At 39.4% G+C, this 17622-nt stretch overlaps 1 protein-coding gene across 3 annotated transcripts in view; it reads right to left on the minus strand.

Moving 5' to 3' along the window:
- LOC126183902 (uncharacterized) overlaps positions 1-17622 on the minus strand; it is a 463083-nt gene that overhangs the window by 123221 nt on the left and 322240 nt on the right. For all 3 annotated transcript variants that reach the window (XM_049926242.1, XM_049926240.1, XM_049926241.1), the window contains 3 exons: positions 16931-17099; positions 16727-16851; positions 16509-16633 (listed from right to left, as the gene is read on the minus strand). In XM_049926242.1, coding sequence (XP_049782199.1) covers positions 16509-16633; positions 16727-16851; positions 16931-17099 — 419 coding nt within the window. The remainder of the gene's footprint in view (positions 1-16508; positions 16634-16726; positions 16852-16930; positions 17100-17622) is intronic.

Consider the following 17622-nt stretch of genomic DNA (forward strand, 5'->3'; position numbering starts at 1 on the left):
GTCCTTCTCAGAAGTATCCACAAGAGCACAACATTTCATTGAGTATTGTGATCTGGTATTTCTCAGCTGGCACAACTCTCTTCAGTTTGGCAGAATTGTGGAGTTAGTGCTGTTTATCTTTCGTGTGCAAGTGCTCTACCAACTGAGCTACCCAAGTATGACTCATGACCCTCCTCACAGCTTCAGTTCTGCCAGTACTTCGTTTCCTACCTTCCAAACTTCACAGAAGCTCTTCTACAAACCTTGCAGAACTAGTAGTCCTGGAAGAAAGGATATTGCGAAGACATGGCTTAGCCATAGCCTGGGGGATGTTTCCAGAATGAAAAGGCAAAGGTCCTGAGTTCAAGTATCAGTCTGGCACACAGTTTTAATCTGCCAGGAAGTTTCATATGAGCACACACTCCACAGCAGTGAAAATCTCATTCTGGCAGAGCCCATTATGTTCCATGAAAATCCATTACACTAATGACTTCAGACAATAAAGAGCCTTTATGTGGAGTGACTTTCTTTAGAAGGGATCACAAACTTCCATATATTTCCACATGAAACTGAGAGTGTGCAGCACTAAAGACAATATATACTTCTTGCTTCCATACCTGCATATGATGGATGAATAAGTGATAATTTTATCTAAAGAGATAAATTTCAACTATACATACTTCACATTCTGCTCAACAACATATTTTTGTTTAAAAAAAATCTGCTTTGTCATCAAATATAAGTTGTTGTTGTTGTGGTCTTCAGTCCTGAGACTGGTTTGATGCAGCTCCCCATGCTACTCTATCCTGTGCAAGCTTCTTCATCTCCCAGTACCTACTGCAACCTAAATCCTTCTGAATCTGTTAAGTGTATTCATCTCTTGGTCTCCCTCTATGGTTTTTACCCTCCACGCTGCCCTCCAACACTAAATTGGTGATCCCTTGATGCCTCAGAATATGTCCCACCAACCGATCCCGTCTTCTAGTTAAGCTGTGCCACAAACTTCTCTTCTCCCCAATCCTATTCAATACCTCCTCATTAGTTATATTATATACCCATCTAATCTTCAGCATTCTTCTGTAGCACCACATTTTGAAAGCTTCTATTCTCTTCTTGTCCAAACCAGTTATCGTCCATGTTTCACTTCCATACATGGCTATGCTCCATACAAATATTTTGAGAAACGACTTCCCGACACTTAAATCAATACTCGATGTTAACAAATTTCTCTTCTTCAGAAACACTTTCCTTGCCATTGCCAGTCTACATTTTATATCCTCTCTACTTCGACAATCATCAGTTACTTTGTCCCCAAATAGCAAAACTCCTTTACTACTTTAAGTGACTCATTTCCTAATCTAATTCTTTCAGCATCACCCGACTTAATTTGACTACATTCCATTACCCTCGTTTTGCTTTTGTTGATATTCATCTTATATCCTCCTTTCAACACACTGTTCATTCCATTCAACTGTTCTTCCAAGTCCTTTGCTGTCTCTGACAGAATTACAATGTCATCGGCGAACCTCAATATTTTTATTTCTTCTCCATGGACTTTAATACTACACCGAATTTTTCTTATGTTTCCTTTACTGCTTGATCAATATACAGATTGAATAACATTGGCGACAGGCTACAACCCTGTCTCACTCCCTTCCCAACCACTGCTTCCCTCTCATGCCCCTCGACTCTTATTACTGCCATCTGGTTTCTGTACAAATTGTAAATAGCCTTTTGCTCCCTGTATTTTACCCCTGCCACCTTCAGAATTTGAAAGAGAGTATTCCAGTTAACATTGTCAAAAGCTTTCTCTATGTCTACAAATGCTAGAAACGTAGGTTTACCTTTCCTTAATCTAGCTTCTAAGATAAGTCGTAGGGGCAGTATTGCCTCACGTGTTCCAATATTTCTACGGAATCCAAACTGATCTTCCCCGAGGTCAGCTTCTACCAGTTTTTCCATTCACCTGTAAAGAATACGCGTTAGTATTTTGCATCCGTGACTTATTAAACTGATTGTTCAGTACTTTTCACATGTCAGCACCTGCTTTCTTTGGGATCAGAATTATTATATTCTTCTTGAAGTCTGAGGGTATTTCACCTGTCTCATACATCTTGCTCACCAGATGGTAGAGTTTTGTCAGGACTGGCTCTCCCAAGGCCGTCAGTAGTTCTAATGGAATGTTGTCTACTCCTGGGGCCTTGTTTGGACTCAGGTCTTTCAGTGCTCTGTCAAACTCTTCACGCAGTATCGTATCTCCCATTTCATATTCATCTACATCCTCTTCCATTTCCGTAATATTGTCCTCAAGTACATTTCCCTTGTATAGGCCCTCTATATACACCCTCCACCTTTCTGCTTTCCCTTCTTTGCTTAGAACTGGGTTTCCATCTGAGCTCTTGATATTCATACAAGTGGTTCTCTTTTCTCCAAAGGTCTCTTTAATTTTCCTGTAGGCAGTATCTATCTTACCCCTAGTGAGATAAGCCTCTACACCCTTACATTTGTCCTCTAGCCATCCCTGCTTAGCCATTTTGCACTTCCTGTCAATCTCATTTTTGAGACGTTTGTATTCTCTTTTGCCTGCTTCATTTACTGCATTTTTATATTTTATCCTTTCATCAATTAAATTCAGTATTTCTTCTGTTATCCAAGGATTTCTACTAGCCCTCGTTGTTTTACCTACTAGGTCCTCTGGTGCCTTCACTACTTTATCTCTCAAAGCTACCCATTCTTCTTCTACTGTATTTCTTTTCCCCATTCCTGTCAATTGTTCCCTTATGCTCTCCCTGAAACTCTGTACAACCTCTGGTTCTTTCAGTTTATCCAGGTCCCATCTCCTTATATTCTCACCTTTTTGCAGTTTCTTCAGTTTTAATCTACAGTTCATAACCAATAGATTGTGATCAGAGTCCTCATCTGCCCCTGGAAATGTCTTACAATTTAAAACCTGGTTCCTAAATCTCTGTCTTACCATTATGTAATCTATCTGAAACCTGTCAGTATCTCCAGGCTTCTTCCATGTATACAACCTTCTTTTTTGATTCTTCAACCAAGTGTTAGCTATGATTAAGTTGTGCTCTGTGCAAAATTCTATCAGGCGGCTTCCTCTTTCATTTCTTAGCCCCAATCCATATTCACCTACTATGTTTCCTTTTCTCCCTTTCCCTACTCTCGAATTCCAATCACCCATGACTATTAAATTTTCGTCTCATTTCACTATCTGAATAATTTCTTTTATTTCATCATACATTTCTTCAATTTCTTCGTCATCTGCAGAGCTAGTTGGCATATAAACTTGTACTACTGTAGTAGACGTGGGCTTCGTATCTATCTTGGCCACAATAATGTGTTCACTATGCCATTTGTAGTAGCTTACCCACACTCCTATTTTTTTATTCATTATTAAACCGACTCCTGCATTACCCCTATTTGATTTTGTATTTACAAATCTGTATTCACTTGACCAGAAGTCTTGTTCCTCCTGCCACCGAACTTCATTAATTCCCACTATATCTAACTTGAACCTATCCATTTCCCTCTTTAAATTTTCTAACATACCTGCCCGATTAAGGGATCTGACATTCCACGCTCCGATCCGTAGAATGCCAGTTTTCTTTCTCCTGATAACGACGTCCTCCTGAGTAGTCCCCACCCAGAGATCCAAATGGGGGGCTATTTTACCTCCAGAATATTTTACCCAACAGGACGCCATCATCATTTAATCATACAGTAAAGCTGCATGCCCTCGGGAAAAATTACGGCCGTAGTTTCCCCTTGGTTTCATCCGTTCGCAGTACCAGCACAGCAAGGCTGTTTTGGTTAGTATTACAAGGCCAGATCAGTCAATCATCCAGACTGTTGCCCCTACAACTACTGAAAAGGCTGCTGCCCCTCTTCAGGAGGGCCTCTCAACAGATACCCCTCCGTTGTGGTTGCACCTATGGTACGGCTATCTGTATCGCTGAGGCACGCAAGCCTCCCCACCAACAGCAAGGTCCATGGTTCTTGTGGGGGGGGGGGGATCAAATATATATCAAATATATATACACGATTAAAGGGAATTCTGAATCACAATGGACAGAACAGTTAATTGCTACCAGAGTAAGACACTCTGCACTGACATTGTTATTCTTTTAACAGTAACTAAATCCTTATGATTTATATTGGATTGTTCTTGAAGATGATTACAGCTATGTTGGCTTATCTGTTGTTCTGGTACTCCATTCACTCTTTGTTGATAGATGTAAAACATACTGATAAGATGACTGATATGACTGCCTTAAGATCTGCTTTACTTGAATGATTTGGTATTTTTCTTTTAGTTGCAGAGTGTTCAGTCTCTTGATGTATTTTACTCTCTCTCCACCAAATTATGGATGACAGGCAACAGGCTGATCCCATATTTCTAGATTTCTGGAAAGCATTTGACATGGTACCCCATTGCAGGCTGTTAACAAAGGTACGAGCATGTGCAGTAAGTTCACAGATATGTGAGTGACTCGAAGACTTCTTAAGTAATAGAACCCACTATGTTCTCCTTGATGGCGAATGTTCATCAGAGACAAGGGTATCATTAGGAGTGCCCCAGAGAAGTGTGATGGGACCGCTGTTGCTATTCACCTACATAAATGATTTGGTGGGCAGTGTGGGCAGCAGTCTGTGGTTTTTTGCTGATGATGCTGTGGTGTATGGTAAGGTGTTGAAGTTGAGCAACTGTAAGAAGATTGAAGATGACTTAGACAAAATTTATAGTTGGTGTGATGAATGGCAGCTAGCTCTGAATGTGGAAAAATGTAAGTTAATGGGCAGGAAGAACAAACCTGTAAGTTTCAGATACAGTATTAGTTGTGTCCTGCCTGACATAGTGAAGTTGTTTAAATATGTGGGCACAATGTTGCAAAGCAATATTTAATGGAATGAACGTGTGAGAACTGTGATAGGGAAGGCGGATGGTTGACTTCAGTTTATTGGGAGAATTTTAGGGACCTGTGGTTCAAATGTATAGGAGACTACATATAGGATGCTGGTGTGACCTACTCTTGAGTACTGCTCGAGTGTCTGGGATCCGTGCCAAGTAAGAATGACGGAAGACACTGAAGCAGTTCATAGGTGGGATGCTAGATTTGTTACTGGTAGGTTCGAACCTATGGGGATTCTATGGGAATGCAAATGGGAATCCCTGGGAGGAAGGTGATGTTCTTTTCAAGGAATACGATTGAGAAAATTTAGAGAACTGGCATTTGAAGCTGACTGCTGAACACTTCTACTGCCACCAACATACACTGTGCATAAGGACCACGAAGTCAAGATATGGGACATTATTGCTCATGCACAGGTACATAGACAGTCTTTTTCCTTCACTCTATTTGTGAATGAAATGGAGGAGGGAATGACTAATAGTGGTATGTGGTACCCTCTGCTATGCCCTGTGTGGTGGCTTGCAGAGTATCTATGTAGATGTAGATGCGATATTGAATCCCTGTTCCCTTAAAATTAGATGAAATTTGATAATATGCAAAAAGAGACTGTTAGTGGTAGTAGTAGAACACATTCTGTAGTGAGGGAGAATTATGTAACTGTTGCTGGAGGCAATTATGTCTATGAAGAAGAAGAAGAAGAAGAGAAGAAGAAGAAGAAGAAGAAGAAGAAGATGATGATGATGATGATGGTGCCTCTAGCAGCTGACAAATGAATATAATTTTGTCACTTCTGTTTTACTGAAACTCAACACTTTGTAATGCAGCTTATAAGTAACTGTACACTTGTAAATTCTCATATTACACACAGCAGCATGAGACATACAAATTAAATTCCTAATAAGGGTACAATGCATGTACTAACATACAATGGTTTGATAAAGCAATTCTGCACATCTTCTGATCACAGCTGCATCTGCTATCTTAAAGTGAATCCCTGGAAGAGTACTGTGCACATGCAGCTATCTGGCTGTTGTTTACCATACCAAATTTGCTGCTGTGTGTTCAAAACAAACTTACAGAACAATTCTACACAGTTTGTCAATTACCAGAGCTGTGTGCACAACACTGTATTCATGTGCATATCTGGCTATGTTTCCAAGAAGCCATCATCTTGCTCATTTTACAACTCTAGGTCAGTGGAACATCTTGAACATGTTGCTTGTGGGCAGCTATGTGCTGCAAGAGTCTTCTAGAGTTTTCTCCGTGACAATTTTTTTTCATGCACATATATGCAGCATTCTCTTTGACTGTCAGAGATTAAAGATCACAAAAAATGAGTTTTTTTTTCTAAAGGAAATCATTTTTCAGATATTATATGGCAATAGTGTGGTTGCTTGTTGTGATTACAGCAAAATGAGTGACAGAGAAATGTCATCGACGCAGCATTGACCAGTATACATGTAGGTGGAGACAGTGCTCAATAATTTACATGCAATTATACTGCCGTGACCATATGTATTTTTGAGAATTTTTAAAACGTGAACTGAGACAGAGTCTTGCTGACAGGGTATGTAATGTTGAAGACGAAGGTGCCTGTCACTTCCTACATTAAGACTGAAGACAGATGTTGGGAAATAAGAGCCAGTGACTGAAAAATTAAATGTAGATCAATTATTTAAGAAGTGGCATGATTACCACGTAAAGGATTTCCCACTGCGCACCAATGAATGGAGTGCTCATTGTTACTAACTTCTTTGAAATGTAATGGACAACATATCCAAGTGGACTTTGAGCTTTAAATAGAACTGATCAATGGCTCATCTTTTCACTGCATACTGAACTTGCTCCTACATTTAAATGAGTGGATTACCTGATACACTCCATAAATTTACTATATGACAAAGACAAGTTCAAAATTATAATTTTCCATTTTATAGAACTTCAATGTCATCAATAAAATAGTTTTGTGCACGCGAACACACCCACCCACACACACACACACACACACACACACACACACACACAGATATACAGAATAATTGTTCAAACATGAATTTAACATGAATAATATTAATTTTATATTTTTTGAAAACCTAATTACTTTTCATATGTTGGATTTATTTCAAAATCTGGATATTCATTTTTATTTTAATTTGAAGTCACTGATCTCAAAAATTGTTAAATATAAGCTGTCAAAATAACTTGAGGCACTATTAGTGACAAATAATTTAGTTGTTATATAAAAGGGTTTCTTTGATGCATATATTAGCTTTGATCTTCTTGAGTTGGTTAGAAGAAGCTGTTGTATGTAGCTGAAGGGAAGTGAGATGTGAAAGTTGGTTTTGTTTCATGCACATGTTGTATTGTGTCTGTAATTGTTTATGTGAATCATAATCATTTAGAAAATATGAAATAAACATGTCTACCATGGATATGAACACTTGCAACTTTTATTTCTAGTATAAAATGCAACAGTAGACAAACCCGATATCTTTCTGCACCCATTTGGTATTTAGGTGCCTCAAGACTGCTGGGCTGACAACAAGAAAATGTAAAGAACATAAAGAAACAGATAATTGAAAATAATTACTTTCACTTTTGCTACTACTGGAAATGATATACAATTTGTAATCTGTTGTCTCTTTTTCTTGAACTGTTTAAGAAGTTGAAGAAAAATGACTGCGACCACTTCATTGTAAAAGTGAGGTTTGGGAAGACATTTTGATTTTTCATAATTATTGGTACACTATCAAGGTTGGGTGGCAGGGGGGGGGGGGGGGGGGGCAGGGGGAGATTAGTGTTTTAACAGCCTGTCAATAAGAAGGTCATTAGAGGTGGAGCAAAGCTCAGATTAGGGAAGGATGGGGAGGGAAATTGGCCATGCTCTGTCAAATGAACCATCCCAGCATTTGCTTGAAGCGATTTAGAGCAGTCACGAAAGACCTAAATCAGAGTGGCCAGACATGGGTTTGAACTGTTGTCCTATACAATGTGCGTCCAGTGTGCCAACCATTATGCCACCTCTCTCAGTTATTAGCAAGTTGGTGGACATTAGAAGTTCTTGGGTGTGTACGTTGACAGCAAATTAAACTTGCTCTGCCTTGTCCTACGTCTAGCAAAAAGACTTCATCCTGAAACTTTTACTTATGCATAATTGCATCATTTACATATAAGGATGCTACAAGAGTTGCTTACTTTGTAACTTTTTTATACATTGTTATCTTACAGAAACATGTTTTGGGGTAATCAGCTCATAGCAAAAAAATTTGTAGCTCAGAAGAGAGCTATTGATCTTGAAAGGTGCTCATCTAAGACACTCTTGCAGAAATCTGTTCAGAAAACTACAGATTTTTACAAAGATATCTTATTATGTTTTCTCCCTTGTATGTTTCATTAACAAAAATCTCACTCTCTTTCAAAACAAGTAGTTCACATTATGGTCAACATATGAGGTCTAAACAGGACTTACACAGTAGCCAAACCAACTTCGTCCTTATGCAGAAAGAAGTAAATGACTCAGGTGTGAAATTTTTCAGTGATCTACTTACAGATGGAAAAAGTCTTAGTCTTTACACACACAAATTCGAGATCAGACTGAAAAAATAACTGCTGCAAAATTCATTCCACTCAGTTAGCGAATTTTTTGGCATAAATGAGAATGCATGTGTGTAATTTTATTGTATAACTGGGATGTCCCATTAGTACAAGCATAAATTATCTTGTTGTAAAAGATATACTGACGTTTATGTATTAAGAGATCTCTGATATGAATGTCTTGTAGTGTATGAGTACATATTAATTCTGATGTCTTGTTGTATTATGTACCGTACTTATTTTCATGTATTATTACATAATATTAACTAATATGAGTACTATCAACCATATTGTACCCTGCTGTATCCAGTACTGTAAATTTTATAAATAAATCATGATTGTAAATATTGTTAAAAACCTGACTGACTCAGTTAGAATATAATGAATTTCCTTGAGACAGAGAAGTTGCTGTCCATGCATCAGCACAGCTTTAGAAAGCATTGCTCCTGCGAAACGCACCTCACCCTTTTTTCACATGATATCTTGCGAACCATGGATGAAGGGTATCAGACGGATGCCATATTCCTTGACTTCCGGAAAGCGTTTGACTCGGTGCCCCACTGCAGGCTCCTAACTAAGGTATGATCATATGGGACTGGTTCCCAAGTATGTGAGTGGCTCGAAGACTTCTTAAGTAATAGAACCCAGTATGTTGTCCTCGATGGTGAGTGTTCATCGGAGGTGAGGGTATCATCTGGAGTGCCCCAGGGAAGTGTGGTAGGTCCGCTGTTGTTTTCTATCTACATAAATGATCTTTTGGATAGGATGGATAGCAATGTGCGGCTGTTTGCTGATGATGCTGTGGTGTACGGGAAGGTGTCGTCGTTGAGTGACTGTAGGAGGATACAAGATGACTTGGACAGGATTTGTGATTGGTGTAAAGAATGGCAGCTAACTCTAAATATAGATAAATGTAAATTAATGCAGATGAATAGGAAAAAGAATCCCATAATGTTTGAATTCTCCATTAGTAGTGTAACACTTGACACAGTCACGTCAATTAAATATTTGGGCGTAACATTGCAGAGCAATAGGAGAAGGCAGGAGTCTGGTATGGAAATACTGAGCTAAGACTGGGAGGTCCAGCAACATGTTTAATATAAGACAATCACTTTAATTTGTTAAATTCCCCTTCACCCTCCAACGTTGCTGGAGGACACACTGTCTGTTACTGTGATGCCACATGGTAGCTCATGTCTTAAATTAATGATTGCATGTTTGACTCTTTGAATTGGTGGACCTAAACAACAAGGCAGATTGTGGTAGAACATACACAGCTGTTACATCAAAATGATTTTGAGAAAATCAAAGGCTGTTATACCAGTGTACCAATTGAAACTCATACTTTAGACAATCCAGAATGCAAGTACTCTTCACAAGATGTTGCTTATCAGGTAAATATGAATATTTATTTAAGAAAGTAAACACTGTTAAGTCCTGTCCTTTATCATAATTTACTTTAATTTACATGATAGGGTGATGTTAGAAATATTAAGGGCCAACCTTAAAAATGTTTACATGCTGTAGCAAGGTGCTTGCTAAAATTATTTAGATTGTGCTGAATTGCAGATTAATTTTTGAGGTTGTTATACTTTATTATCGGAAGAATTATTAATGCAAATCTTAGAATTAAAAACTGAAATAATTCAGATCTTTTAAATTTACATTTTTCATTGGTTTTATAGTAAAGTTTTGTTAATTCATGCAGAAAGTAAACAGTGGTATGGTAAGTCAGCTCTAACTGAGAGCACCCAGTTTGCAAGTGAATGTTTTTAAGCACCCATTGATGAATTTTTAAGAATAAATTTTTTGGTAGAATTCGTCATTTTAAGAATATAGGTTTGGACAAAAATATGGAAACAGCATGTGAAATGCATGCTTGAACATAAATGAGGCAGCTAGCCAAGCTCGCGAGATGTGTTGCTGTATTTGATCACAAATAGTCTATGTGCAGTGTCCTCTATGATGAGTAATTCACCAAAATTTATATCACATGACACTATGAAACCAAAGTACGCAACATATGACAGCTTTCCTACTTTTACATCACAAATGTCTGAGAATGTTCTCATTGTAAATAATGAGATAAACAAAAGTAACATAAGTATTATGTTCCAGTCAATCTACATGAAGTATTTTGGGATGTACAAGCAACAGAACACCATCACAAAACTATTTTTTGATGTTATTCAAAATGAGTAAACGTGATTCATAACAGAAAAAGATTCTTCTGTAGCTCAAGAAAATCAGATAATGAGACGACTTCCTGACATTTAAATCTATACTCAATGTTAACAAATTTCTCTTCTTCAGAAATGCTTTCCTTGCCATTGCCAGTCTACATTTTATATACTCTCTACTTCGGCCATCATCAGTTACTTTGCTCCCCAAATAGCAAAACTCATTTACTACTTTAAGTGTCTCATTTCCTAATCTAATTCCCTCAGTATCGCCTGACTTAATATGACTACATTCCATTATCCTCGTTTTGCTTTTGTTGATGTTCATCTTATATCCTCCCTTCAAGACACTCTCCATTCCGTTCAACTGCTCTTCCAAGTCCTTTGCTGTCTCTGACAGAATTACAATGTCATCGGCAAACCTTAAAGTTTTTATATCTTCTCCATGGATTTTAATACCTTTTCCAAACTTTTCTTTTGTTTCCTTTACTGCTTGCTCAGTATACAGATTGAATAACATCGGGGAGAGGCTACAACCCTGTCTCACTCCCTTCCCAACCACTGCTTCCCTTTCATGTCCCTTGAATCTTATAACTGCTATCTGGTTTCTGTACAAATTGTAAATAGCCTTTTGCTCCCTGTATTTTACCCCTGCCTCCTTCAGAATTTGAAAGAGATTATTCCAGTCAACATTGTCAAAAGCTTTCTCCAAGTCTACAAATGCTAGAAACGTAGGTTTGCCTTTTCTTAATCTAGCTTCTAAGATAAGTCGTAGGGTCAGTATTGCCTCAAGTGTTCCCATATTTCTACGGAATCCAAACTGATCTTCCCCGAGGTTGGCTTCTACCAGTTTTTCCATTCGTCTGTACAGAATTCGCGTTAGTATTTTGCAGCCATGACTTATTAAACTGACAGTTCAATAATTTTCACATCTGTCAACGCCTGCTTTCTTTGGGACTGGAATTATTATATTCTTCTTGAAGTCTGAGGGTATTTCACCTGTCTCATACATGTTGCTCACCAGATGGTAGAGTTTTGTCAGGACTGGCTCTCCCAAGGCTGTCAGTAGTTCTAATGGAATGTTGTCTGCTCCCTGAACCTTGTTTCGAATTAGGTCTTTCAGTGCTCTATCAAATTCTTCACATAGTATCATATCTCCCATTTCATCTTCATCTACATCCTCTTCCATTTCCATAAAATTGTCCTCAAGAACACCGCCCTCATATAGTCCATCTATATACTCCTTCCACCTTTCTGCTTTCCCTTCTTTGCTTAGAACTGGGTTTCCATCTGAGCCCTTGATATTCATACAAGTGGTTCTCTTTTCTCCGGAGGTCTCTTTAATTTTCCTGTAGGCAGTATCTATCTTACCCCTAGTGAGGTAAGCCTCTACATCCTTACATTTGTCCTCTAGCCATGCCTGCTTAGCCATTTTGCACTTCCTGTCAATCTCATTTTTGAGACGTTTGTATTCCTTTGTGCCTGCTTCACTTACTGCATTTTTATATTTTCTCCTTTCGTCAATTAAATTCAGTATTTCTTCTGTCACCCAAGGGTTTCTACTGGCCCTCATCTTTTGACCTACTTGATCCTCTGCTGCCTTCACCACTTCATCCCTCAAAGCTATCCATTCTTCTTCTACTGTATTTCTTTCCCCCATTCTTGTCAATTGTTTCTTTATGCTCTTCCTGAAACTCTCTACAACCTCTGGTTCCTTCAGTTTATCCATGTCCCATCTCCTCAAATTCCCACCTTTTCGCAGTTTCTTTAGTTTTAATCAACAGTTCATAACCAATAGATTGTGATCAGAGTCCACATCTGCCCCTGGAAATGTCTTACAATTTAAAACCTGGTTCCTAAATCTCTGTCTTACCATTATATAATCTATCTGATATCTTCTAGTATCTCCAGGGTTCTTCCATGTATACAACCTTCTTTCATGATTCTTGAACCAAGTGTTAGCTATGATTAAGTTATGCTCTGTGCAAAATTCTACCAGGCGGCTTCCTATTTCATTTCTTAGCCCCAATCCATATTCACCTACTATGTTTCCTTCTCTCCCTTTTCCTACTCTCGAATTCCAATCACCCATGACTATTAAATTTTCGTCTCCCTTCACTACCTGAATAATTTCTTTTATCTCATCATACATTTCATCAATTTCTTCATCATCTGCAGAGCTAGTTGGCATATAAACTTGTACTACTGTTGTAGGCGTGGGCTTCATGTCTATCTTGGCCACAATAATGCGTTCACTATGTTGTTTGTAGTAGCTTACCCAAACTCCTATTTTTTTTATTCATTATTAAACATACTCCTGCATTACCCCTATTTGATTTTGTATTTATAATCCTGTATTCGCCTGACAAAAAATCTTGTTCCTCCTGCCACCGAACTTCACTAATTCCCACTATATCTAACTTTAACCTATCCATTTCCTTTTTAAATTTTCTAACCTACCTGCCCGATTAAGGGATCTGACATTCCACGCTCTGATCCGTAGAATGCCAGTTTTCTTTCTCCTGATAACGACGTCCTCCTGAGTAGTCGCCGCCCGGAGATCTGAATGGGGGACTATTCTGAACATAGCAGATGAAATAAAAACTTATTTTCTACAAGGAATCATATAACCCTCTTAGATATGGCTTTCCAAGACTGCTATCTGAAATACAGCTTCATCTTCATGATAATGACAAGGGGGAGGGGGGGCGGAGGGGGGGACGGGGGGGCGGGGGTGATTGAGTCAATTATCAAATTGCTGAAGATTCTCATGGAAATAATGGGATATCTAGCAAGGTACTAAAGCACTGTTCAGTATACATTAGCCCAGTACTTACCCACATTTGCAATTTTTCCTTTAGCAGTGTTCAGTTTCCTGAATGATTAAGGTAATGAATGGTGAAACCACTTTATAAAAAAAAGGAAAAAGGGATAATGTAGATAATTTTAGACCTATTTCTACGCCACTGGTGTTGTATAAGTTATTAAAAATGCTGTATATTTAAGAATATTTGATGAGTTCAGTCCACATAATTTTCTGTCACATTTACAGTTTGGTTTTAGAAGAGGTTTAGCAGCTGAATACACTATATGCTCTTTTCTCGGTGAGGCACTGGTGGGATTAAACAAAAAGTTGCAAACAATAGATGTTTTCTTTGATTTACCTAAGGCATTTTATTGTGTTAGTCACAGAATATTACTGTAGAGGTCAGACCATTATGGAATACGAAAAGCAGCTCACAATGGGTTCCTCTTATACTGTAACAACAGACAGCAAAAAGTTATTCTCCATAGTAATGAGAACTACTATGAGGAGGCATCTGACTGAGGCATGGTTAAGTGGAGGATGCCGCAAGGGTGAGGACGACGACTACTATCTTTTAATGTGATTCTAAAATATTTGTGTTTGCTCATAAACACTAGCTTGGTCATGAAGGATGTTGAGTACAACATGGGTGATGTATCAAATAGTACACTTCGAGACATAAATTAAATGGCTTGTAGAAGATAAATTGATGCTTAACCACAGTAAGACTCAGTTTTTACATTTTCTAACACACAATTCAATTAAAATTGACATTTTGATTAAACTGAACTGGCATATTATTATCAAGTTTGGTCAATCCAAATTTCTAGGTGTTTAGATAGATGGTAATCTGTCATGGAAAGCAAAATTTCCGAATCTTGTTCAAAAAATGGGTGCTGCTATATTCACCACTGGAACAGTATCTGCAGTAAGAGATATGGTGATGTGCAAATTAGTCTACTTAGCCTATTTTCATTTGCTTATGACATACGGATATGCAAGATGTGGTAACTATTCCTATTGACAAAGAGTATTCTTTGATGATTTTGTTATTAACAATATGAGCTAATTCACAAGATTTAGTAGCTTTCATTCGGTTAACACTAGGCACACACACAATCTGCATTTGAATTGCACCTCCTTGACTCTCATGCAGAAAAGTGTGCAGTATTCTGGTGCATCCATTTTCAGTAAGCTATCATAATAATTAGAAACTCTTAGCAGTGATTCTCACACTTTAAAGTCCAACCTGAAGAATGTCCTCATGGTTCACTCCTCCTATTCTATTGAGGGAGTTCTTGGAAAAATTTGAAATACACTCCTGGAAATGGAAAAAAGAACACATTGACACCGGTGTGTCAGACCCACCATACTTGCTCCGGACACTGCGAGAGGGCTGTACAAGCAATGATCACACGCACGGCACAGCGGACACACCAGGAACCACGGTGTTGGCCGTCGAATGGCGCTAGCTGCACAGCATTTGTGCACCGCCGCCGTCAGTGTCAGCCAGTTTGCCGTGGCATACGGAGCTCCATTGCAGTCTTTAACACTGGTAGCATGCCGCAACAGCGTGGACGTGAACCGTATGTGCAGTTGACGGACTTTGAGCGAGGGTGTATAGTGGGCATGCGGGAGGCCGGGTGGACGTACCGCCGAATTGCTCAACACGTGGGGCGTGAGGTCTCCACAGTACATCGATGTTGTCGCCAGTGGGCGGCAGAAGGTGCATGTGCCCGTCGACCTGGGACCGGACCGCAGCGACGCACGATGGCACGCCAAGACCGTAGGATCCTACGCAGTGCCGTAGGGGACCGCACCGCCACTTCCCAGCAAATTAGGGACACTGTTGCTCCTGGGGTATCGGCAAGGACCATTCGCAACCGTCTCCGTGAAGCTGGGCTACGGTCCCGCGCACCGTTAGGCCGTCTTCCGCTCACGCCCCAACATCGTGCAGCCCGCCTCCAGTGGTGTCGCGACAGGCGTGAATGGAGGGACGAATGGAGACGTGTCGTCTTCAGCGATGAGAGTCGCTTCTGCCTTGGTGCCAATGATGGTCGTATGCATGTTTGGCGCCGTGCAGGTGAGCGCCACAATCAGGACTGCATACAACCGAGGCACACAGGGCCAACACCCGGCATCATGGTGTGGGGAGTGATCTCCTACACTGGCCGTACACCACTGGTGATCGTCGAGGGGACACTGAATAGTGCACGGTACATCTAAACCGTCATCGAACCCATCGTTCTACCATTCCTAGACCGGCAAGGGAACTTGCTGTTCCAATAGGACAATGCATGTCCGCATGTATCCCGTGCCACCCAACGTGCTCTAGAAGGTGTAAGTCAACTACCCTGGCCAGCAAGATCTCCGGATCTGTCCCCCATTGAGCATGTTTGGGACTGGATGAAGCGTCGTCTCACGCGGTCTGCACGTCCAGCACGAACGCTGGTCCAACTGAGGCGCCAGGTGGAAATGGCATGGCAAGCCGTTCCACAGGACTACATCCAGCATCTCTACGATCGTCTCCATGGGAGAATAGTAGCCTGCATTGCTGCGAAAGGTGGATGTACACTGTACTAGTGCCGACATTGTGCATGCTCTGTTGCCTGTGTCTATGTGCCTGTGGTTCTGTCAGTGTGATCATGTGATGTATCTGACCCCAGGAATGTGTCAATAAAGTTTCCCCTTCCTGGGACAATGAATTCACGGTGTTCTTATTTCAATTTCCAGGAGTGTATATTGTTGATTATGGTACTATATAGTTTGTCATCTGCACAGGATTCATGTAAATTTAATTTTATCTATTATTAACTTTTCTGACGTCAATTTCATGTACTGGCATATTCCATGATAATGGAGATTTGCCCCCAGTTTGGTTCCATGGAACTAGATGTGTAAAATAAATAAATCTCTCCACACAGACTTTCCATCCCAGATCACAACTGAAACTGATACTGAATCATGTAATTAACCAGAAAATTTATGGACGTTGATAGTATGTAAATATTATAGCTAAATACATACCTCTCCTGGTACAGCAACTGGTTTAATATTAAATTCTTCATCCATTATAATTACATGTACTCCTGGTAGAAGCTTCCCCACAGGACAAAACTTACGCTTTTCTGGATCAGGTATTACTGACAAGTCTGCAATGGAAGATAGAAATGAGAATGGTGGAATAGCCTTATACTCATCATCAGGAAAATTAAATCAGATTCAAACATAAATCTTCAGGATACCTGCGCATGCAATATCATGGCATTCTGAAACACTATACAAATTCAGCATCTTCACTTGAGGAAAAATTTTTGCAAATCTGTCTCTAAGTATCATTGTAACAACTTCTCCACAGAACCATATTTGCCTGTAACAAGAAGTAAACTTAGATCAACAGGTATGTAAAGTATAGCATTGATTAGGAAATATATCCAGTGTTTTATTACCTCATGTGTTTGAAAGCTTCTTGAATTGCATTATCCTTGTTGAAGTCAAGTAGTGTCTGAAGCAGTGATGGAGTGAACATCATTCGTGTAATTTTATGCTTTGATAAAAATGTGAAAAGCCTAGGTGGATCATAAATTATATCATCTGGCACAATGTATAAAGTTTTCCCTGTGGACATAAAATTATTTATCTGGTTTTTAGCAGACTAAAGACAACCTGCTTTATCACAGTTATCAAAATCTAAACCTTAAAAATTTGGAAAAACTGCCTTCAAAGTAAATGTTAAAAATGTCAATTTATATTTCCAGACTTTATTATGTCCTCTATGCCTTGGTGTAAATAAAATAAGGTATATTGTATCATTAACTTGAACATGATGATACTATATTCTGATGGTTTGGGAACATATTAAAGCATACAGTGTGGGAAACTCCCTATGCAGTTTGTTGGAAAGCAATACCTGTGATGTATCACCTTCACAAACTTTTTGATGCACTCTCACTGGTATTCTGTGTACTGCTGCATCTGTTCAAACCACTTGGTGAAGGCTTCATGGTACGCGTCTTTTGGTAGGCCTTTTAGGTATGTATCATAAGCAGGGCTAAGAGGTGGATGGGGAAGTGTCTGGACCTGAGAATCCAGAGCAAAGAGTTTGTTTTACGAGCATGGTGAGCTGGTACATTGTAATGAT

The sequence above is a fragment of the Schistocerca cancellata genome, chromosome 4 (assembly GCF_023864275.1).
Source record: "Schistocerca cancellata isolate TAMUIC-IGC-003103 chromosome 4, iqSchCanc2.1, whole genome shotgun sequence".
Taxonomy (NCBI): Eukaryota; Metazoa; Arthropoda; class Insecta; order Orthoptera; family Acrididae; genus Schistocerca; species Schistocerca cancellata.